Raw genomic sequence first — 25,820 nt, forward strand, 5'->3', positions numbered from 1 at the left:
AGGTCACCATTCTTCTTCAGGGTTTCACTAGATGTCACTTTTTCAATGAGGCTTTGCTTGAACATCATATTTAAAATATCATCTTACCATTCTCCTTATCCTCTTCTACTTTAATTTTCTTCATAGATTTTATCACCATGCAGCCTACTTATTTGGTATATTCTGTTAATTTAATTTGTTTTAATACAAATGTAATGAGGACTAGTATTTTTTTTTCCCTTGGTAACTTTCCCTTTCTTTCTTTCTTTTTTTTCACTTGATTGTTTTAATTGAAAGACATTAGCTTTACAGAATTTTGTGGTTTTCTGTCATATATCAACAAGAATCAGCCATAGGTACACCTATGCCCATCCCTCCCGAATCTCCCTTCCATCTCCCTCCCCATCTCAACCTTCTAGATTGTCACAGAGCCCCTGTTTGAGTTCCCAGAGTCATACAGCAAATTCCCATTGTCTATCTATTTACATATGGTATTGTAAATTTTCTTGTTACTTTCTCCATACATCTCATCCTTTATCTCTTTGGTTCACTTGTGTTTCCCCAGGGCCTAGAACAGAGCCTAGGACAAACAGGCATTCAGAAAATATTTGTTGGATGAATAAATGAATAAGTGGTGAATGAATATAACAAATCCCTTTTAAATGTGTATGCCATTTGAATCAGAAATTTCATTTGTAATAACTGTGCAGGTTTACAAAGAAACATGTATTGAAATATTTTTAAGAGTGAAAAGCTGGAAACTGTAATTGGAAATTGGATATTAAATAGATCATGGCACGGCTATACTATGAAATACCATGGTTTTATTAAAGAGGATGTGACTTTATTGACTTGGAAAGATGTTCACAGTGTGGTTAAGACACAAAGACTACAAAAGATACACACAAAAATATTAATATTGGTCATCTCTTGCCAGCAAGACCATTAGAAATCTTAATTTTCTTTGCATTTTGTGTATTTTCTGAATTTTTGTATAATTATAAACAATTATTTTATATCATAAAAGTTGTATACATATATAGAATCAGGTTTTCAAATCTTTCACAAGTAACCATATTCTCAGCTTGGAGTCCATGAATGGACCTCGCGGGATTGTGAACCTTTTGTAAAATGTGTAAGCCAAATTTTTGACACACTTGCATGTGTGCATTTTTAGATCATCGAAGGAGTCCATGTTTCCCAGTTGATCTTCCTCAACCTTGCAACAGTGTGTTCCTGAGTTCATTCTCGATAAAGTGGGGAAGACTCATCTTTTTTGAGTTTGCCCCTTCTTTGAACCCTTTCTCTCCAGGATTTCACTAATTTCCACTGGCTTGGTCTCACTCACAACTGAGTGAATGGAGGTTTTGAGAGGGCCTAGCATTCAGTCATTACCCTTTATCCAGCAACTGTTCAACTCTGTGATTTTTGTAGACACCTGTGCTCTGAACTGAGTACCCACTTATTATCAGTGCTTTATCATATCTATTCTTTCTCTATCCTTGTATAAGACCTTTATCAAAGTGATTCTTACAAAATACATATGATGCCACAAAATTCTCCTCCCATCCAGAATTATAACTCAAAGTGTTGTTCCCTAGCATTTTTTTGTGTCATGCTCCTCTCATCATTAGTAGTAACAAATTACCCCCATTTCATGCATGGCCATTTTCTCTTTTATTTTATTGTAAACTCAGTTCTGTGGGGTACTAATATGGAGAGGTTTTTATTCAAGCCATCATGTTTGATGCCAGGGCTTCAATCATGAATCAATTCCATTTGCTACTGCACTTTCCCCGGTGACATAATTTTGACTTCTAGCTATATTATTCATAAGGTAGCTTTGTTACCCTCTTGGATCTAGCTACATCACTCTTCTTGCAGCAGGACTTTTATAGTAGTATTATTTTTAGTTTTGAAATAGCTAAACTTAATTTTAAGCTAATACTGTGTTTATTATTGAGAATCTTCAAGCCTCAGTGTTATTTGGCCTTATTCATTGCCATATTCTCAGTGTCCATAGTAAATATATGCTGAAATAAATGAATGAATAAATCTTAGTTTAAAAACTATCTTCCCTTTGTGTTTCAATATAAGGAAGGTCTTTATTTTATAAAAATGACATGATTGGCCTTAAGAAGTGATGAATTATTGATCACCGGGTGAATTCAAAAAAATTGGATGACCCAGATGGGAATATCATAGATGAAATTCAGATACCGTTATTTGGCTAGATTCTCATCAAATTTTTCTGTCTGATATTCATATTTAAGTTAAATTCAGCCCTGAAAATTTGCTGATGTTTAGATAACATGCCTAAATATGTCATCAGTTCGGTTCAGTTCAGTTGCTCAGTCGTGTCTGACTCTGCGACCCCATGAATCGCAGCACACCAGGCCTCCCTATCCATCACCAACTCCCGGAGTTCACTCAGACTCACGTCCATCGAGTCAGTGATGCCACCCAGCCATCTCATCCTCTGTCGTACTCTTCTCCTCCTGCCCCCAATCCTTCCCAGCATCAGAGTCTTTTCCAATGAGTCAACTTTTCCCATGAGGTGGCCAAAATACTGGAGTTTCAGCTTCAGCATCATTCCTTCCAAAGAAATCCCAGGGCTGATCTTCAGAATGGACTGGTTGGATCTCCTTGTAGTCCAAGGGACTCTCAAGAGTCTTCTCCAACTCCACAGTTCAAAAGCATCAATTCTTTGGCACTCAGCCTTCTTCACAGTCCAACTCTCACATCCATACATGACCACAGGAAAAACCATAGCCTTGACTAGACGGACCTTAGTCAGCAAAGTAATGTCTCTGCTTTTGAATATACTATCTAGATTGGTCATAACTTTTCTTCCAAGGAGTAAGCGTCTTTCAATTTCATGGCTGCAATCACTATCTTCAGTGATTTTGGAGCCCCCCCAAAAAAAGTCTGACACTGTTTCCACTGTTTCCACTGTTTCCCCATCTATTTCCCATGACGTGATGGGACCGGATGCCATGATCTTCGTTTTCTGAATGTTGAGCTTTAAGCCAACTTTTTCACTCTCCTCTTTCACTTTCAACAAGAGGCTTTTTAGTTCCTCTTCACTGTCTGCCATAAGGATGGTGTCATCTGCATATCTGAGGTTATTGCTATTTCTCCCGGCAATCTTGATTCCAGCTTGTGTTTCTTCCAGCCCAGCATTTCTCATGATGTACTCTGCATAGAAGTTAAATAAGCAGGGTGACAATATACAGCCTTGACATATTCCTTTTCCTATTTGGAACCAGTCTGTTGTTCCATGCCCAGTTCTAACTGTTGCTTCCTGACCTGCATACAGATTTCTCAAGAGGCAGGTCAGGTGGTCTGGTATTCCCATCTCTTTCAGAATTTTCCACAGTTTCTTGTGATCCACACAGTCAAAGGCTGTGGCATAGTCAATAAATAGAAGTTTAGAAATAGATGTTTTTAGTCAGAAATAGATGTTTTTCTGGAACTCTGTTGCTTTTTCGATGATCCAGCGAATGTTGGCAATTTGATCTCTGGTTCCTCAGCCTTTTCTAAATGAGCTTGAGCATCTGGAAATTCACGGCTCACATATTGCTGAAGCCTGGCTTGGAGAATTTTGAGCATTGCTTTACTAGCATGTGAGATGAGTGCAATTGTGCGGTAGTTTGAGCAAATATAAGTCATAATCATGACATATATGGAGTGCTTTTTCAGGATCTGTGTAAATGAAATGCTTATACCTTATTTCATTTTCAAAATGACCATATAAAAGCACAACACTTATGACCCCTTACTGGTAGGGAAGGAAACTGAGGGTTGGAGATTTTTTACTTGTTTAGTGTGAACTATGGAGACAAGATTTAGACTCTGAAGTCTTTGCTGGATTATACTGCCTTGCGGATGACCAAATACCATTAAAAACTAACAAAAATAGCACCAACATGATTCTAATGAAGGATGTCAAAAGGTACACATTTTACTCCCAACTCTTCCATTTCACTCACTATGATTGAGGGAATCATTGGGAGAGGTGAGGTGAAATTGCCTTTTTCGTTCTGATAAATGAACACAGCTGCCTAATTTAAAACAATTTTGGCTGTACCACTCGACTTTATGTATCATTTTTGCTGGTTATACTATTTAAGTTGGAGAAGGCAATGGCACCCCATTCCAGTACTCTTGCCTGGAAAATCCCATGGACGGACTATTTGAGTTAAATTTAGATGTTGTTGTTGGTTGATCTCTAAGTTTTATCCAACTCTTTTGCAACCCAATTGACTGTAGCCCACTGGCCTTCTCTCTCCATGGGATTTTCCAGGCAAGAATACTGGAGTGGGTTGCCATTTCTTACTCCAGGGGATCTTCCTGATGCAGGGATCGAACCCACGTCTCCTGCTTTGCAGGCAGATTCTTTACCACTGAGCCACTAGGGAAGTCCTTAGAGGCCCCCATAATACCAGTACTGTCAACTCAGTTTCTATGAGAGTGAAAACTGTTTTTTATCTGATTTCTGCATTTTTTCAATTAAAAGTTGTATGCTTTCAAGCTGAATTTTATGTTAGAGAATTTTGTCTCAATAAAATATTTAAAAATGTATTCAAATTGCTTGTTATTTACAGAATTCATTATAAAAGGCTAGACTTTATAAATGCTGCCTAATTGGGACTATTGAGAGGTAATAAAAATAGTTATCTTTTGTTGATTTCTTTGTTTTTGATGCCACTCTTTATATGGATTATGCCACTGAATCTTTATTTTACAGATGAGGGAAATGAGGTGGTGAGTGGTCAGGTCATGGGTAGTAGTGAGAGGTGGAGCTGGGTTTTCAGTTCCAAATCCTGTGCACATCAGTCCTTTGCAATTGTACCATTCATGAACCACACTAATAATATAGTTGACACTAGAAGTGCTTGTGGCTTTTTTTCAGGTAACTAATTTACAACTGAGTTGTAGCTTAATGTATTGAGATGACCTGATCATTTTTCTATTTAGGTTTTAATTTAAGGCGGCAAAAGAATTCTCATTTCATGTTGTGTGTAACCTCTTTATCAGTTGAGACATGACCTTATTTTTATCCTTTGATCTTGAATTATGAAGGAGATTCATAAAATGAATGATGTCCTGCCTCTGTTGCCTATTTCTCCATAGCCTAATCTTAGTTTATATTTCTGCCATTGCAAAGGATATTTGATTAACAAGGGCATAAATTATTATAAAGGGTGAACTTTATTTCTGATTTTAGTTACCTCTCCAAATTATGAATGACAAATCAGGGAGACATGGTATGTTGAAATTTGACAAATTATCTTCTTAGAATTTAAAATGTGATTTTAATGTAAGGCAGTAAATGCTCATTAAATGTAAGAGGGAAAATAAAACATTATACAAAGAAAGTTAAAAATCATACATAATTCTAGCACTCAGTTGCTATTAAAAATGTTAATACATTTTATTCCAATTATGTATTTTCCCCATGCCACAGTTATAATACACTAGTAGAAGTTCTTGCTTGTAAGGTGACTTTGGAGGTGGTGGTTAGGGAGGGCAGTTTACAGAACTGAGGGGAAGCTGAGGTGCCAGAATTTGGAGCAGGCAATAAGCAAAGGTACCCTGGCAGGCCAGCAAACAGGAAGCAAGGTGCAGTGACCTTAATGTAGCGATTGGGATGCTGTGTCCTACTGCAATGCAGGAGTCTCTCCTCCCTCTCTTCCTCGCTGTGCTTCATCCAGAATCCCAGTCCCAAGGAAGAGTGTCAGATTGCTAGGATGTGTCATAGGACTGTCCCTGGCTGTACCACAGGGAGGAAGAGGGAGGATTTGACCTTTACTTTTTTTAAATTGATTTAATTGGAGGCTAATTACTTTTTGAAGTGAAAAACATAACCAATGTGTTTTGTGTGTGCTGAGTAGTGTTCTGAGTGATTTCTTAAACTGACTCATCACAGTCCTCATGGAAGTCCTTTGAGACAAGTGCAGTCAGTATCCTTGTTTTCTAGCTGAGTAACTAGATGAGGCACAGAGAGATGGAATAGCTTACTGTTGCCAGGAGGGCTGCTGCTGCTACTGCTAAGTCACTTCAGTCGTGTCCGACTCTGTGCGACCCCATAGACGGCAGCCCACCAGGCTCCCCCGTCCCTGGGATTCTCCAGGCAAGAACTCTGGAGTGGGTTGCCATTGCCTTCTCCAATGCCTGAAAGTAAAAAGTGAAAGTGAAGTCACTCAGTCGTGTCAGACCCTCAACGACCCCATGGACTGCAGCCTTCCAGGCTCCTCCATCCATGAGATTTTCCAGGCAAGATTGCTGGAGTGGGGTGCCATTGCCTTCTCCAACCAGGAGATGAGCTGGAGGTCAGGCTTTAGGATTTGTGTGTTTAACCACACTGATCTGCTGAGGCGGTGGGAGTGGGGAGTAGGGCTTCCCACTTAGATGCTACCGAATGGAGGACAGGTGCAGTTTTGAAAATTAATAACATTTATTAAATACTCACCACATGCCAGACACACTTATGTTTCATATCATTATTTATTTTTATCTTCACTATATTTTTTGTGTGTATTGTATATCTGTTTCATTAAAAAACTTGAGTGTGTGATGCAGATAAAAATGTAAGTTTTGGTAAAATATTTAATTTCTTAAGGGTTGTTCTTGTTTGTGGAGCATAGTGTCAGCCTCTGCTATTAAGGATAATTTTACTATCTGAAGTTTAGGAATTCAATACAGGTGCAAGTAGTTTCTAGAGGAGGAGACCAGACCAACAGCAGTGGTAGAGTTCTTGTCTCTGTGTGGTAAAACAGAAGGTATATAACAATAGGACCATGTGTTTGCTGATGTTATTTTCTTTTAAAATGCAAACACCTACCTATCATTATAGAATTCACTAGTTGAGTTGATTAAATAATGAATACTTGTTTCCAAATAACAAGATAGAAAGGACTCTCTGGTTTCTTCTGTATCAAAAACCAAACAAGTTGGTGTTTTATTTATCCTTAATAATTTCTACACATATTTTATATACTTGAATACTTAATTTTTTATCTTAACATAGAATTTTACTATATATGTGTGTAAGGAAGTATTACATAATAGAAGAAGGAGAAACTTCAGGGTTATAAAAATATTTGAGAGATTCTTCACATCCTTTCCCCCAAATTGTACTCCCCTGAGGTAACTACTGTTAACATTTTGGCATATATATCTTTCCGGATTTTTTTTTTCTCCATATACACACAGTTTTATTAAACTAAATGAGATCCTATAGAGCTTTTATTAATATGATTGATAATTAACTATGGCCTTGTTCATGTCAGAGTTCCATTCTTTCAGAGGGTGGTATAATGTTCCAGAATACGGATGGATTTCCCTACTAGTGTATGTTGTGGTTGTTCAGTCATCCCGTCATGTCCAGCTCTTTGCAACCGATGGATAGTTGGTATTTTATTGGATTTTTAGTGACAGTGACAGGACTCTCACTTTTTTTCTTCTCTACTCACACCAGCCTTTGGTTTCCTTTGCTAGTTCTTCCTCAAAATGTTAATGTGTCATTCAGTTCAGTTCGGTTCAGTCGCTCAGTCGTGTCCGACTCTTTGCGACCCCATGAATCGCAGCACGCCCGGCCTCCCTGTCCATCACCAACTGCCGGAGTTCACTCAGACTCACGTCCATCGAGTCAGTGATGCCGTCCAGCCATCTCATCCTCTGTCATCCCCTTCTCCTCATTAACCTATTATAATTCCCTAGGTAATCCCAGTGCTTTCGTTGCTTTCAATATAGTTTATATGTCTATGACTCCCACTTCCTGTCTCCATATGAACCTGTCTTCATCTCAGACTTGTGGGTCTAGCTGTCCTCCCTGCACGTCCTCTTGGATGCACATTAGGCACTTTAAACATAACATGCATATGTTTGAAGGTTGATTCAATTATCCTATTCTTTCTTAATTTGAGAATGCCTTGATTTCTTCTTCATTTCTGAAAGATAATTTTGTTGGGTATATGATTCTAGGCTAATAGTTTTTTCTTTCTTCACATGAATAATATTTTGCCGCTTCCTTCTAGCTTTCATTTTTTATTTTAGGGAATTCATGACCATTCTTTTTTTTTTTTAAACATAATTTTCAATTTTTTTTCTCACTAATTTCAGTGTTTTTTTCTTTATGTTTAGTTTTCAGAAGTTTAGTTATGATCAGTATTTCTTTGAGTTTATCTTGTTTGGGTTTTGCACAGGTTCTTGAATCTGTGAGTTTATATCTGTTACCAAATGTGGAGAGTTTTCAGCCATAATTTCTTCAAGTAGTTTTCAATTTCACCTTCTTTCTCCTCTTTTATGGACTCTGATTATAAAAATGTTAGAGCTTTTGTTTTAGTCTCCCAGGTCTCTGAGACTGTTCCTTTTTTTTTTTCAATCTATTTTCTCTCTACTGTTCAGATTGGATAATTTTTGTTCTATCTTCTAGTTACCTGATTCTTTTTTGATCCCCTCCATTTTTGCTGTTTAGCCCATCTTTTGAGCTTTTTATTTCAGTTATTGTATTTTTTCAGTTTTAAAATGTTCTTTGGTTCTTCTTTATTTGGTCCTTCTATTTCTTTGCTGAGGCTTCTTCATCTTTTTTCATTTGTTTCAAGTGTATTGAAATGTTTATAGTTGCTCTTTTTTTTTTTATCAATGCTTATTTAAAACCTTTGTCAATTATTTTAACATCTCTATCATCTTGTGGTGTTGATGTCTATTGATTGTCTTTTTTCATTATATTTGAGATCTTTCTGAATCTAGGTATGACATTGATTTTTGATGGAAGCCTGGATATTTCTGTATCATATTTCCAAACTTGGATTGAAACCTGGTTATTTTTGTATAATGTTCTGAGACTTGGATCTCATTTAAGCTCCATGTTTTATCAGGTTTTCTCTGACAGTGCTCTGGCAGAGGCTGAATGGGTGTCATCTTGTTACTTCCAGGTGGAATTAGAAATCCAGGTTCCCTACTTGCCTTTGGTTGACAGTTGAGGCAGTACTTTTATGATTTCTGGATGGGGGAGTGGAATCTCCACCTCTCCCCATGGTCTCCACCAGATACTGTGGTAAGGATGCTGCATTACTGCTGGGTGATGGTGAAAGTTCAAACTCCCACTAGGCCTCCTCTGAGAGGGCAGTATGCTTTGTTACTAGGGTTGGAACATGGTCTCCACTGATGCCATGGTTCATCTCGTTAACCTTGGCTGATAGGGTTTAAATTCTTGGCTCTCTCTCCTTGGCTTTTGCTGATACCACTCTGGCAGAGGTGTTGCTCACATGATTCCTACCTCAGAAGACTAGAAATCTAGCGCTTAGCCTTTGCTGACATGTTTGGGGATAGAGTCACAGCTTTTCCTGTGATGCTTGGCTGGAATAGAGTGGTTGCTCTCTTAAAATGTTTCTCTTTACGGGCTTCTCCTTTTTTGGTATTTTAGCTAACACAAGTAGGCTTTTGGGAGGAATTGTTTTGTCCACATCCATTGTTATTTTCAAGTTACTGATTTCTTCAGTTCCAAGACTGAGAGGCAAAAAGAATGCAAGAATACCCAGTACACTGACCACTCTGTTGTTACTTGGGCCCTGAGTTCCCTAGTGTGTTTTTTTTTCCCCATCTCTCAGATTCTTCTTATTGTGTGTTTTGTGATATACTGTTTAGTTGTACTTACTGGGAGGAATAGGAAAAGTTTGTCTATCCCATCTTTCTGGAGACAGAAGTCATGTCCATCTTTTTTGAACTTTGTTTTCAATGGGCCTCATGTAATTCTTCTCTGTGCAGGTACCTGGAACTGGAAAGCAGTGGCCATCGAAATGAAGTCAGACTTCACTACCGCTCCGGCAGCCACCACCCTCACACAGAAGTGTTTCCTTACATTTTGGGTGATGATAAGTGGCACAAGCTCTCCTTAGCCATCAGTGCCTCCCACTTGATTTTACATGTCGACTGTAATAAGTAAGTGAAGTGTTCTCAGTTCAGGAAACGGAAGAGTCTAAGAAGTGACGGTTAATACATATTACTTATCTGATGTTTTTTTGTAGAATATATGAAAGAGTTGTAGAAAAGCCTTCCATGGACTTGCCCCTGGGCACTTCATTTTGGCTGGGACAGAGAAATAATGCACATGGATATTTTAAGGTATATTTTGATGAATATAAAATGTAAATACAAATGCTTTCTAATGAGCTTCTAATGAGTTTTGCTTTTTATGGTGTAAGCAAAATAAATAGATTTGTATAGTGTTTTTCCTACTGGTGTCTATTTCTGTTTTATTTTTTTAACACTGATGTTTTATTTAGCTGGTCAACTCTATTCTATTTTTTTTTCTTAATGAATTTGAGCTTTAGATATGACAGAGATGATTAGTCTCTCAAGGCTCAATCAGGGCAGTTAATGTATTCTTGAAATTAGGCATTCAAAGTAATAAAAATCTAAAATGTTAATATACAAATAAACTCTCCACTTTTGATGATACTTTCATAAGGATGTTAATAACAAAGGTTTAAAACTTTTCAATATTCATTATTCATAATCTCCTTGTACGTCTAAAAATGAGAAAGGAATACATATAATAATATATGCACAAATCTGTTAAAGCTAGAAAGCAGTTATAATTGATATCTTTTTCTTGTTGCATATTTAGAGATATACTCCATAGAATTGCATCATAGGATCTAATGGACATCCCATAACTCTGTATTTTAAGGATGAGGAAATAAGGTCCAGAAATTGCTTGACTACTAGCTCATAGCTCATTTTCCTCCAGTGATTCTGACACTACCTATCATACAAAAGTTATTTATTAGAAGATGATAAATGATGTGTCTAACTTACAGATTTCTAGTTAGAGAAGGTACAAGTAGCTTGAAAATTGTGTTCTAAGAAAGATTTGTAAACCTCGAAAGGTGTTTTTATTTACTTTATTAAAGAATATTTTTTTTTTGCTGACAACACAGGAGACTTTACTGAGAAGAGGTGCCCTGGCAGAGAGCATGAGCATAAGGGAATCCAGGAGAACTGCTCTGCCACATGGCTCACAGTTTTGGGTTTTATGGTGAAGGGTTGTTTCTGGCCAATCATTCTGACTCAGGGTCTGTCCTGGTGGCACCTGTGTTACTCAACCAAGATGCATTCCAGTGAGGAGGTGGGCCATGTGGTGTATCCTTTTGACCTTTCCTGACTTCTATGGTAGTCCAGGGTTAAGAACCCGTCTTCCAGTGCAGGGGACACAGGGTTCCATCCCTAGTCATGGAACTGAGATCCCATGCGCTGTAGGGCAACTAAGCCCGAGCGCCACAACTAGAGAGAAGCCCATATGCAGCAATCAACACCAGAAGCAGTGAAATAAATAAATAATTTTTTCTTTTTTAATGTGTTTTTCAAACTTATTTAAACTGTTATCTGGAAACCAGGTGCTTTGAATATGTTATTTCATTGAATCTTAGTCTTGTTGCAGAGCCTTTAAAAAAAATCTCTTTTACACATGCATAAACCTGTTCAGAGAGGTTAAGTAACTTGTCCAGACTCAGTCATGGGGATTTGATCCCGTGTTTGCAAATCTTGAAAAATCAGTGCTCTTTTCCCACATGGTGTGCTAAGTCACTCAGTCATTTGCAACCGACTCTTTGCAACCCTCTGGACTGTGTGTGGCCCACCAGCCTCCTCTGTCCAAGGAATTCTCCAGGCAAGAATACTGGAGTCAGTTGCCGTTTCCTTCTCCACTTTTTCCACATAGAATGGATAGCAAATTTATGCTCTAGGTATCAAGTTTCTCTTCTGTTTAATCATGGCAGTCTTTCCCCTGGAGCCTGATGTGGCCTCAGAAACTTTCTCACACATCAGTTATGTGTACTTCTCTAGAGCTGGGCATTGTACCAACCATAGAACTGTACATGGAAGCCTTGCTTTCATTTTAATGCTTTCAGATGACAGGAGATTGTCATATACAGGTTGCTTCCCTAATCCAAGCCCCAAACAAACAACAGATACAGCAAATGCCATGCAATATACTTAAATATTTATAATTTAAACTGACATTCTTTTTGTACCATACTATTAATCTGGTTAAATATGTAGAAGATATATAGGCCAGGATGTGACTGGTAAATGTTTGTAAGGTACATCAAAATTGTCTTAATAATATATTGGTACTCTGGTCTTGGTCACTTCTGTCATTAAACATTCTGTTTGCATTTTTCAAAGGGAGAAAGTGAAATATTAATTAAAATTAATAAAGATGATGAAGGAAGAAAATGGAGTGATGAATGAAAGGGACATCTAGAGTATCTGATGAGGTCACTACCTTTTGGCTGTTGCTTTGAGAGTCTTGTGAACTGGAAGCTAATTATGTCTTAATGAGGAAGGATGAATGTAAATTTCACATATGATGTGAAACATGTGATGTGAACTTCTGTGTAAAATATGTCATTTCAAGTTGGCATTTAAAAAAATTTCATGCTAAACTTTCTGTATTCCCAAGGACTCATTACTCACTCTTGCTGTAGCTGTTTAATAAACGTCTTGTCCTTTTTAAATTGAAGAATTCACTTTAAAAGATCCAACCGAGAAATGAGAAATACTCAAATAAGCATTGTTCTTATGACTTAGTTTTTCTCTTCTCTTCTTGATGATTATAGTTAATTTAAAATTGGTATCAGTTTTACTGTTGCTGAAACCTGAACTGATTTTCAGGTTGATTTTTAAAGGTCATTTTCAAGCATTTCTTCAAGCTAACTAAAAATAGCTTCCCCAAACATATGACTATTGCCTCTTAATTATATCTTGACATTTAATTTTAAGGGTTTAAAAATATTATCAATAAGAAAGTACATGGCAATCATCTATTTTGCCTGATGTTTTTCTTTCCCTTTGGTTTGAAGTCAAAGCCATGTATTCAAAATATTTTTTTCAGGGACTTGGGTGAGTCTATCCTATAATGTTTCCCTTCATGAACTTGACTATTGAACATAATTTGGGTAGATGAAAGTAATACATCTTTAAAAAATTTTTTCACACACAGGGTATAATGCAAGATGTGCAATTACTTGTCATGCCCCAAGGATTTATTGCTCAGTGCCCAGATCTTAATCGCAGTAAGTCCATTAGTTCTCTCACTATGTAATGAAAAGTGTGCTTCTTGTTTAATTTTGTCCAAAATGTCAGTTTGCAATTGGAGTTCTCATGTATTAGTTGTCAGCATAGACTTAACCATATTGAACTCCTTATAAATACAACTTGACTGATGCGGTGTTTGTGATTCTAGCCTGTCCAACGTGCAATGACTTTCACGGACTTGTGCAGAAAATCATGGAACTGCAGGACATTTTAGCCAAAACATCAGCCAAGGTAAAAGCTCCTTAGAAATAGAGTGTGGGGGAGTGTAGCTCAAAAATCCTTGAGGTTTCCTACAGTTTCTTTTATAACCACAGTTGTTCACCTTTGAGATTTTTCTGATCCCCTACTGTGTACTCGAACTGAATCAAAATCCCTGCTCAAGGAAGGGGTTTATAAATATTCAAACCCAAGACATCTGTATAACAAATGACTCAGTAAATCAAGAATGAGGGAGATTACTTGGTTTTTACACTGCTTACTACAATAGGATTTATTGTTTAATTTAGTTTTTATTATTATTTAGGTTTTTTTTTTTTTTTGCAAGGAAGGAGGCAAGAGGACATTGTAAAGAATATGGACCCTAGAATTACGTGAGGGAAATGGTCCCACAAAACCTTTCTACCACTGTGTTACAATTGTAGGATCATTGGCTGTCTTAACCATGTGTCAAATTTACCTGTAGTTTCACCAGGCTGTTGTCATGTTGCATAGCAGATACCGATGACCTAAAAGTTATGTTGTATATGGATGATTTGTTTCTGACAAATGTAAAGTCTAAAATTTATGTTTGCACTTGAGCAAACATAGCCATGAAATTAAACATTTTTAAAAATGGAAAATGCTTCTTTGTATTGTGTATGATGCGATTTTGACTTAGACTTTTCTCTGTTTTATCATAAATCATACAGCATACTTTTCTCTGCTCCCCCAACACAAAAAGTGAAGTGAAAGTCACTCAGCTGTATTCAACTCTTTGCGACCCCGTGGACTATACAGTCCATGGAATTCTCCAGGCCAGAATACTGCAGTGGGCTCCCTTTCCCTTCTCCAGGGAATCGTCCCAACCCAGGGATCGAACCCAGGTCTCCCGCTTTGCAGGAGGATTCTTTACCAGCTGAGCCACAAGGGAACCCCCACCCCCAACCCCCTTCCACACTCACAAAGGCAGGAGGCAAATTTACTACAAGAAGAGGAGAAAAATCCTTTCTTTTAAATTAAAGGCTTAAGTCATTTGCAACAACATGGGTGAACCTAGAGATGATCATACTAAGCAAAGTAAATCAGAAAGAGAAAGACAAATACCATATGATTTCACTTATATGTGGAACCTAAAATATGACAGAAATGAACTTATCTATGAAACAGAAAAAGACTCACAGAAATTGAGAACAGACTTGTGGTTGCCAAGACAGAGGTGGGTGAGGGAGGCATGGATTGGGAGTTTGGGATTAGCAGATGCAAACTATTATATAATAGACAGAATGGATAAGCAATAAGGTCCTACTGTATGGTGCAGGGAACTATATTCAATATCCTGTCATAAACCATAATGGAAACAAATACAAAAAAATAAATTAAAGCCTTAAATATATTTATAATAGATGATGAGCATAGCCATCATTAGTGCTATACACCTAAAAAGCAGTCAGATGCCTGTTGGAGTGTTTTGCCTTTCTGTGTTGCTGGAATGCTGAGCAATACAAACCTCTTCCTTTGTACTGCAGCTGTCTCGAGCCGAGCAGCGAATGAATAGATTGGACCAGTGCTACTGTGAAAGGACTTGCACCATGAAGGGAACCACCTACCGAGAATTCGAGTCGTGGACAGACGGCTGTAAGAACTGCACATGCCTGGTATGGCTTCTGCTGGAGTTCAGACTAATAGACCTCAGACGCCCCTACTCTTTAAAAATGTATTAAACCAATGTCATCATGAAAATTTCAAGACCCATTTCCTCAAAACACAACACTAAAGTGCCAGCAAACCCAGTCAAATCTAAAGAACCATGTATTGCATTATTAAAGACACTTTCTAGCTTATAAAGATTATTGTGTTTTAAGAATGCTATAAAGTTTTAAGTTTATTGTCCACATGTGAAGTTAATGATTTAAATTGGGTCAGTAAAAGGAATCCCAGAGGATTCTATCCTGTTATCCTTAACTTTTCCAGGGATTTTTCCCCTCTTGTTTTTATTAACGCATTTTGATAAAACTAAATGAAATGCAACAGGAAATACTGTGACCAGATTTGGCTGTATAAATAAATAATGGAGTCTAAATAAGCTTTAAAAATTTACTAATACAGTGGAATGTAAACTACAGAGTTTAAATAAATATGATTTCTCTAATTGTTCACTAATTAGGTAGAATGGTTAGAAAGTTTAATCGCTCAGTCATGTCCGACTGTTTGCAATACCATGGACTGTAGCCTACCAGGCTCCTCCATCCATGGGATTTTCCAGGCAAGAGTACTGGAGTGCATTGCCATTTCCTTCTCCAGAGGATCTTCCTGACCCAGCGATCGAAGCTGGTCTCGCACATTGTAGGCAGACGCTTTACCGTCTGCCACCAGGGAAGTCCTAAGGTAGAAGGTAGAATGGTTAGTGTATTATTATTTCAAACATATAAGTTCATTTTCAAAGGAAAGTTCAAAACGAGTTTGGTTTTGAACTTTTAAACTCCACTTGAATTATTTGTGAAAACTGGTTGGCTATAAAGAAGTCAGAAGTCTAAAACATTTTTCCCAAGTTCATCTAGTTTACTTAAACATGGAACATCATGATGTGAAGATGGTCAAAGTTAGTGGTGAAATAACAGTTCATATGCATTGCGTGTGCAGGCTTTGTCTGATTTCTATTTAGAAACATATTTCTACCAAAATTACATTTCACAACTATAGTAAAACCTTTGCAACTTGTTAAATGGGTGCCCCAAGTCAAATTGAGTAAGATACAAGATGTAGTGTGGCAAAGTCATAGTTTTTTGAAAAGACTAGAAAAGCAACTAAACTACCTCGGAGTTCTGGGTGACCTTCAGGAATCAAATTCGCTGAGGTACCCTTTAGGTTGGTACCTCTTATGATGATTGTCAGCGTCCATTCATGGTGGTGGTCTGTTTGAGCTAAAATATCTCTAGGAAGATTTTTGCATCCTGAAACTGGGTCTCCAGCATGGCAGCTGCTATTCCAGAAATATTGTTTGTTGATGCTCATTTTGTGAGTCAGCTGGGGAGACATGAGTACCCCAGTCTGGCTCTCAGCCTGCTGTTTCCCTGCCAGTGGTGCCTTTCCTTCCACCCCTGTCCTCACTCACTTCACAATAGGAGGTGAGACCTCTAGCTTAGTTGCTGAGCAGAAGATGGGGTCAACCACCACCTGCGTTATGACCCAACTTGTGTTACTGTGGGTCTCTGTATATGGATTTTACTGTAATTTTACTGTAAAATTACGGTTTTACCAAAGAGAATAGTAATATTTATGACATTTTACGTGAAGAATTTGATATTTAAGAAACAAAAATACTTGAAAACTACCAAACTGCAACTTGAAAATTCTTTAAAATACTGTTTTCTTCTCAGAATGGAACCATCCAGTGTGAAACTCTGATTTGCCCAAATCCTGACTGCCCCCTCAAGTCGGCTCTCACATACGTGGATGGCAAGTGCTGCAAGGAATGCAAATGTGAGCATAACTTTTATGGTGACTACTTTCTTGGCAAAACTAAAGCTTTGTATTAATAAATATTCACCCATCATTGGTTTAATCTGGGTAAGCTAAATAGCTTTTAGAAATGATGAAAATAGGAAGAATCCCTTCTCTATTTCGGTTGGGCAGTTCTTTTCCACTTAAAAATGTTGTATTCTAGCAAGAAAAGTTTTGTTTGAGGAATCTATTCTGTCTAGTGACATTAGTAGCAAAGATATGTAATCAGCTTAGTAGAAGGCATTTCTCTAATTAACAGTGCTTGATGCAAATGCCTCCCAACTAGGTTAAGAATAGTCCACACTCAGCCAAGATAACCAAGAAAATCCATGGTACAAATGACCTTTACAAAACTCGCTGTATGTCCAAATCACAGAAGTACACATTATTATAGAATAGTCCAGTGTGGACGGCCATGGTCTTAATCATAAAAAGATGCTCATGCCACCGAATGAAGAAGCTGTCTGACTTTCAGCATCTGTTGTATACAGTTCACTTCTGATGTCTGAAAATGCTCTTTGAATCCATAGCTATCATCGAATAGATTCTATACATTTTATTTACTAAGAGAAAACATTGCATCTATATTATTTATACTTTAACAGTTGCCTCAAGTCCTTGTTAAAAGTAACATTTAAAACTTAGCCTTTTTAAAAAAGCCAAGAAATAGTATCATATGAAACCTGGGTTGTCATAAAATTTGTAGAATATATAGGGGTATGTAGAGTTAGTGTTAGTCAGTCAGTTGTGTCTGACTCTCTGTGACCCTATGGGCTGTAGCCTGCCAGACTCCTCTGCCCATGGAATTCTCCAGCCAGTAATACTGGAGTGGGTTGCCATTCCTTTCTCCATGGGATCTTCCCAACCCAGGGATCGAACCTGGGTCTCCTACATTGCAGGTGGATTCTTTACTCTCTGAGCCATCAGGGAAGCTCAGGAGACACAATCCCAAATTGTGTCTCACTTCAATCCCAAATTGAAGCTCACTTCGTAAGTGCCATCTAATGTCACACATGTGTGTACACAGAAGATAGAAAGAGAGGAAGAGTAAGGAAGAGGAAGAAGAGGGAGAGAAAAGTAGCAGCTACTTTTTCTAGGGTTTTTTATGCTTACCTTGCTCTGCTGACATTGCCATACCTTACTCTTCCCTATGTAGGGTGCTCCTTCTGGTGAGAGTGACAAGTTATTAGAGAAAAATCAGGAAGTCACTTTGTAGTTCACTGATTTAATTCCCCCAGGAGCTTATTTATATTTAATTTTGTTAGACTTTACTTTGAACCAATCCATTTCATGAGAGTGTATTAACCGAGTCACCTAGGGTATTAACCTAGTGTATGAACCAGGAAGGGTTATATATATGTCACTAGCTAATTTCCCTGGTGAGGGATAATCTGAGTTCTTCCTTGAGGTTGTATTAATAATGAAAAGCTTGTACCAACATTCTGTAGTTTTCTTTGTAGATGCTTGGAGGTAGAAAGAAGAAAGGTCCTCTATAGGACTTTATATTGGTATCATGGCAGTACCAGGAATCAGTTTTTGCTGTTCTTTCTTTTATCTTTTACACTGATACTTCTACATTTTTACCTATTTGTAGGTAAAATTTGTATAGATAGATTTGTATTAAGTGATATTGATTTTATTAGAAACAGGCTGAATGAAATAATGAACCACCATGACAGATGAATTAGTCAGAAGTGGTAAATTTTAGTTCTGATTTTGCCATTTGTGTCTGTTACCAACAGTAAGCTGCCTATTAAATCAGACTATGCTTGAAATCTTCTCCAAAATAATGTAGTTAGATAGACTTAATTAAATGGTAAAATATTTTTAAATTCATTAATGCAAAGTGCTTCTGGCAGACTTTGGTGTTAATGATTGGAAATCAGTTGTATTTCCAACATAAAATAGTGAAAGCTGTAACTGAGTGACCAGTGAAAGGACCACAGCATCACTGGAATTTGAGTCTTTCATTTCATACTGCTGAAAAATAATGAGGATTAAGTGACTGTCTTTTTGGTTACATTCAGTGATATGAGTGCCATGGAATATAGAGAATTTGTGTCCCAGTATCGAGCTGGCATACTATTTTTAGTAAATACCCATAGAGTTTTTTCATAAGAGAAATAAGTATTTAGGTCATATGGTAAATATTAGAGATAATTCGGGATTGTGTCTCCATATGCACAAATTTTTTCATTTAGAAAATAGAAATACCTAACTTCCTATTGAGTAAATTGATACATGATACAATTTATCCTTAAAAAAAGTGTACAATCCAGTATATTTTAGTATGTCTATAAGGTTGTTCAACTATCACCACTACGTAATTCCAGAACATTTTCATTGTGCCAGGAAGATACAGTCTAACCAGTAAGAATCATTCTGTACTTCCCGCTTCTGCCACTCCCTGGCAACCACTAGTCTACTTTCTTTTCCTATTTGGGGCATTTCATATGAATGGAATTAAGCAATATCCACATGCATAAGTTTAAAAACAGTCACTAAAACATTTCAGGAAATGTTCTCCTGAAAAGATTTGCGAAAAATATTTTATAAGGATAAATAATATTTAAAATAAATTTAATAATAATTAGCTGACTTGTTTACATAGTTCAGGTTGTCATATGTGCTAAAAGTAGGAGAAGCCAATGGTTACACAGATCTACGATGTTCTGTGTGTGTGTATTTTACAGTTATGTATGAGGGGAACAGGATCGTTTTCCTATACTAATTTTCCCAGTAGAATCAGTGTTATAATTTATGAGAACTTAATTTCAGTGGAATATGAATTCTATGTGTTTTACTTTTTAAAACACAACCATAGCCTTCCTCTTCCACAGTGCACTCATTCAGTCTTTAAAACTCTTTCGCTCAATAGCCTCTTTCAGTCCAGTTCAGTCGCTTAGGCATATTTAACTCTTGTGACCCCATGAATTGCAGCACGCCAGGCCTCCCTGTCCATCACCAACTCCCAGAGTTTACCCAAACTCATGTCCATTGAGCAGGGTGACGATATACAGCCTTGATGTACTCCTTTTCCTATTTGGAACCAGTCTGTTTTTCCACGTCCAGTTCTAACTGTTGCTTCCTGACCTGCATACAGGTTTCTTAAGAGGCAGGTCAGGTGGTCTGGTATTCCCATCTCTTTCAGAATTTTCCACAGTTTATTGTGATCCACACAGTCAAAGGCTTTGGCATAGTCAATGATAGCCTCTTTAATGACATAAAATTAACAAAATATATTCTGTAGTGAGAACAGTTTAAAGAGATGAATCATTTATTGTTTCTAAAGCCTTTGGAAGGTAAAACATGTAACCTAACACTGAATGTCAGTCTGCCAAGACTGAAAAGAGCACCACCAGTACATGTGGCCAGTCATTTTCGGTCATCTTTGTATAATGCTGTCAGCCTTGCTTCACCAAAGTTGTTTGTGCAACACTGGGCTGCCCTGCTTTGTAGCCTGCTCTATGTGTTTCCTCTGTAACTTCAGCTCTAGCCCTTTATCCAAATAGGAATACTGTTGAATAGTAGGAAGGTTTTATTTTGGGAGAGAAGTCAGAGAGAACCAAGCCTGTCATGGATCCTTATTTGAATATACATAAGCAAAGTGTTGGAAGGAGGAGGTTAACTTTTATACCCCTACAACTGAGCTACCATGGTGGAGTTAGGATGAAATCCAAAGGCAGGACTGCACCAATGCCAAGCTTTAATGTCTTAATAATTATAACTATAACAAAGTCACATGTCTTCCTCAGGTTGGAAGGCACGTACTTTGCTCCCCAGTTGATCTTTATAACAACTGTATAAACTAGGCATTGTCTCCATCTTCCTAAGTAGAGGGATTACATGACTTGTCCAAGAACACACTTCTAGTTAGATGTTCCAGAGAAATTCTGTCTGAAAGTGCTGTGCTTTGCCAGCCTACTTCCCTCTTTAAAAGCATCTGCTCAAATTAATCTCAGTGATCTACCTTCATCAGTTGGTAGCTAAGCTTACCATACAAAGGCCATTAGGGTCCTGGCTAAGTCTAGGTGAAGTTACAAAGTAAGCAGAGTTTGCCTTTGTCCACTTATCTTCTCCCATTTCAGCCACCACCACCATACTGTTTATTCCAGTCACAGACTCTCAACTAATCAATAGTAAGATTTACACAAATTCAAGGCAGCTCTAGAAAATGTAACTGTACATTTATGCAGTAAATGTAACTGTTTATATTGATAAATATTTTGGGTGACATTAAATCTGAAATACGATGAAGTGAAACTAATTAAAGTATATAAAATCTCAACCCATTTAAAAATTATCAGAAAATAATCCATTACGATTCTATGAAATAGAAAGCTACTAAAGTCACTGAACTTAGAAGAAAATTTAAGCTATTCTGTGCATTCATTTTATTTTATTTCAGTGGATTGTATATTCAAGTTTGAACACAGAGTACTGCTTCACAGCAAGGTGGTTCATGAATACAGAGAACCAGAAACAAATGAGAACTAACGTTGTAATGTCTTTTGCAGAAAAGGCTATGTTTTAATAAAAAACAACTGGGAAGACAGATTTCCTCTCCATTTCTAGAAAGGCAACAAATAGAGGAAATGTGAATGTGACCATCAAAATTGGTTGGTGCTCGCTTGTAGCAATAGTTATTTTAATAGGTGTTTTCTCAGAGGACATATTTATATGAATAAATTATAATAATTATGTTAGTTGAATAAAATCAGAGTTTGAATACATAATCAGTTCAGCTCAGTCACTCAGTTGTGTCCGACTCTTTACGACCACATGGACTGTAGCACACCAGGCCTCCCTGTCCATCACCAACCCCTAGAGCTTACTAAAACTCATGTCCATCGAGTCAGTGATGCTATCCAACCATCTCATCCTCTGTTGCCCCCCTCTCTTCCCAGCTTCAATCTTTTCCAGCATCAGGGTCTTTTCCAATGAGTCCGTTCTTCGCATCAGGTGGCCCAAGTATTGGAGCTTCTGCTTCAGCATCAGTCCTTCCATGAATATTCAGGACTGATTTCCTTTAGAATGGACTGGTTGGATCTCCTTGCAGTCCAAGGCACTCTCAAGAGTCTTTTCCAACACCACAGTCAAAAGCATCAGTTCTTCGGCTGTCAGCTTTCATTATAGTCCAACTCTCACATCCATACATGACTACTGGAAAAACCATAGCTTTGACTATACCGACCTTTGTTGGTAAAGTAATATCTCTTCTTTTTAATATGCTGTCTACGTAGGTCATAGCTTTTCTTCCAAGAAGCAAGCATCTTTTAATTTCATGGCTGCAGTCACCATCTGCAGTGATTTTGGATCCCAAGAAAATAAAGTCTCTCACTGTTTCCACGGTTGCCTCGTCTATTTGCCATGAGGTGATGGGACAGGATGCCATGTTCTTAGTTTTTTTTGAATGTTGAGTTTGAAGCCAACTTTTTCACTCTCCTCTTTCACTTTCATCAAGAGACTCTTTAGTTCTTCTTCACTTTTTGCCATATGGGTGGTGTCATCTGCATATGTGAGGTTATTGATATTTCTCCTGGCAATCTTGATTCCAACTTGTGCTTCATCTAACCTGGCATTTCACATGATGTACTCTGCATATAAGCTAAATAAGCAGGGTGCCAATATACAGCCTTGAGATACTCCTTTCCCAGTTTGGAACCAGTCTTTTTTTCCTGTGTCCAGTTCTAATTGTTGCTTCTTGACCTGCATACAGATTTTCTCAGGAGGCAGGTTGGTGGTCTGGTGTTTCCATTTCCATCTCTTGGAGAATTTTCCACAGTTTGTTGTGATCCAGACAGTGTTCTGTGTTGATTAGACATCATACAGTTTTACACTTAATACACTGTCAGCTTAGGTAAAATGGGCTTACCATTCCTATTGAGTGGTTAAGCATGTGGGTTGTAGAGTTAGATTTTCTGGGTTTGAGTTCTGGCTCTACTGCTTATTAGATTATTAGCCGTGCAAGTTACTTTACCTCTCCCAGTCTCAGCTGCCTCATTTGTGATGTTATATCTAAGGGTTGATGTAAAGACTGAATGAATGGTAAAGTGTTTAGAACAATGTTAGCTATTATTCCTGTTTTTATGAAAAGAATCATTTATATTTTTATTTATATATATATATATTTCACAATTTACTCTTTTTTAATTTATTTTTATTCAATCTAGTGAAACTATCTCATTTGGCCATAGATCTTAAAATTGCACAGGTCCTAGAGATCTTCAGAACTGCAGTTTGCTTTTGTTGAGGTAAATAGGGACAGTGTAAAACACAAACAGTGAAGCTAGGGAAGTTAAATGACTTTTCTGAGATCAGTTATTTTGTAAATCAAGGTTATTTTTTTCCCCTCAAATTCTGTTCTAACACACAGTGCTACTATCTTCAGGACCATTTTTCCCTCAGTATTTTGGGTGGGTCTTGATCAGGGTTGACACTTGGAACCAATGCATTATGCATTTTTTTGTGTTTGGCTTTTATTTAAACTCACATTTGCAAGATTCATCCATATTTTTTTGCAGGTAGATGTTGATTTTTCATGTTTTTTGCTGTGTGTGTCCCCTTTGTGTTAATATATCACAGTCCAATATGTTATTGAAGAGTGAGTCAGGTGGTTTCCAGTTTTTGACTCTATAAATGTCCTTCTGTAAATGTGATGTACATGTTTTTGGTGTCATGCATGCCTGATGTATATTTACCTTAGAGTTGTTTGGGCACACAGTACAGCTGTTTTATTCTACAACAAAACTGTTAAACCCTTCGGCAAAATTGTTTTGCCAAACGGTTTCCCAAAGTGACCTTTCCAGTTTGCCCTTCCATTAACAATGTATAAACATTCCATTTGCTCCACAATCTCACCCACACTTGACATTCTTGGTCTTTTTAATTTTAAGCATTATGATATATTGATACATCATGTTGTATTGTACTTCAAATTTGCATTTCCCTGACAACTAGTGAAGATGAGCAATTTTTCATATATTTGTGGACCAATTTCCTTAATTTTAAATAATAGAAAATAAGAGTAGATTTTTAAATACAAATAAGTACAAACATTTCCCCGAAGATCATTTTTCTTTTTCTTTTTTTGGCAGGAGATGTTAGCTTGGGTAGTTTGATTCTTTTATTTCCACATTAGTATGCAAATATGGATGATCTAGCTCTCTCACTTAAAATGAGTAGGAAAGTAGGGATTAAATGACTATCACTCAAGTAATTTTTTTTTAAAGTAATGACAGGAATGAAACTGACTCAGAGACTTTTAAACATGTGAATATAAAGAGGAGGAAAAGAAAAGCAATGGTATATAATTCACCAAGAATCTCTTTGTTCTTAAAAAAAAAGAAATGCATAATTTATATAGGTGACATTAAAAAAGAAAATAATTTTGAGCAACATAACCAATAAGCTTAGCTGTCTCTAAAGTAATTCTGGAAGCATGGGAAATATGCAGTATGCATTGGAGGGTCTCATGCATGAACACAATTATAAATTAGTTGGCTTTATATTTCTCCACAAGGGGCTATGTGACCAGAATGCTAATGCTGACTTTGGGGATCTATGCAGTAATGAAAAAGGTAGAAATAGCAATCAAGAGGAAGATGTGTTGTTTTACACATCACATGCAATATTTTTGGAAAGTTTCCTGAATGTCTGTAGTTATTAAGGAATAGTATGTCAGCAAACAGTTGAAAGAGCTGAGTGCTAATGGTGTTGCTATAAATCATGTGCATGACCTTGGTTTGAATTGTCTTTTCTCATCAAAATTACCTTAATTTAGTATCAAAATAATATTGAATAAATCATAGAATTAATACCCTTTCTTAATTATATAGGTATGTGTGAAAAATGGGCAAAAAATAGTTCACTTGTATAATACTTAGTTAAGGTCATTGAGCTTGTGACAGGGAATATTTTCACTAAAGACAAATAGCTAAGTTTTATTAAAGAGAAATCTCATCTCTGTTTAATAAAGATAATCCTGTAGGCTTCCTGAACACCATCATTAATTTTGTGCTGATATTTTTTTCATAAACTCTTCAAACAGGCATTTGGCATCCTGCTATCTTTTAGACATTTTAAAAACTGAGAAATGTCACATCAGTGGAAAAAATACTGAACTGGCAATATATTAGTAAGCAAGAATAATTAACAATATAGCCTTCAGATTAATGACTTATGAGATACCACATGATACATTTTAATGATCTTTAGAAAAAATGAAAAATCTATTGTTAAGTAGTCAGCCAGCGGAGCTGACATGCCAGGGAAATACAGGGCAGAATTACAGGATGATGGCAATGTCATAGCAACTTGCTGGTGTGTTCTCTACTTCACAGTCCTGAGATGTGTGACTCATTCTCTCTTCCTAATCCTACTACAACACTTTTAATGTCTTAACTAAAATAATAATTCATACATTAATATTCAATCCATCTAAAAAGATATAACATAAAAAGTAAAAATCCCCCTTTTCCCCCCACCGCTGAGCTTCTAGTCCTTGTGTATCCATCCAGAGGATTTTCAGAGTCCACTGACATACGCATGTGTAGGCTTTTCATGTACAGTAAATGATGTCACACATCTTCCTGTACTTTGATCTTGGAGATGTTTCCTTATCAACAAATGTTTAAAAATGGCTGCATGGTACTCCACTGTATAATTCATCACAATGCTATTTCTTCCCCCTCAAAGGATATCTTGATTGTCTCCAATCTGTTTTTGCTGTTTTTCTTATGAAAATCAATATTGTGGGATGTCACACATGTACAATCTTGGGGTGCTTTTTTGCCCTTTTATCTATATGGTAAATTGCTGAGTGTGGCATTGCTGGGTAAGAGACTGTGGCACTTTTGAATATTGCCAGCTCTTGTGCTACAGTTATCTTCTTGCTCTAAATTACGCAAAGCTAGTGCAGCCTGTTCTTCCCTTCTAGTAAGGAGCACTTGGTGGCAGTGCTGAGGGAAACCTGAAAACACCACTTTTCTCTCAGTGTTATGAGTTCTTTAAAAAGAGCATCAGGGACATTTTTC

At 37.1% G+C, this 25,820-nt stretch overlaps 1 protein-coding gene across 1 annotated transcript in view; it reads left to right on the plus strand.

Moving 5' to 3' along the window:
* Window positions 1-25,820, plus strand: part of NELL2 (neural EGFL like 2) — a 388,326-nt gene that overhangs the window by 83,981 nt on the left and 278,525 nt on the right. Inside the window, exons 5-10 of the mRNA XM_068970314.1 lie at window positions 9,754-9,927; window positions 10,014-10,110; window positions 12,992-13,064; window positions 13,235-13,317; window positions 14,811-14,939; window positions 16,662-16,764. Of these exons, the coding sequence (XP_068826415.1) occupies window positions 9,754-9,927; window positions 10,014-10,110; window positions 12,992-13,064; window positions 13,235-13,317; window positions 14,811-14,939; window positions 16,662-16,764 (659 nt within the window). The remainder of the gene's footprint in view (window positions 1-9,753; window positions 9,928-10,013; window positions 10,111-12,991; window positions 13,065-13,234; window positions 13,318-14,810; window positions 14,940-16,661; window positions 16,765-25,820) is intronic.

The sequence above is a fragment of the Capricornis sumatraensis genome, chromosome 4 (assembly GCF_032405125.1).
Source record: "Capricornis sumatraensis isolate serow.1 chromosome 4, serow.2, whole genome shotgun sequence".
Classification (NCBI taxonomy): domain Eukaryota; kingdom Metazoa; phylum Chordata; class Mammalia; order Artiodactyla; family Bovidae; genus Capricornis; species Capricornis sumatraensis.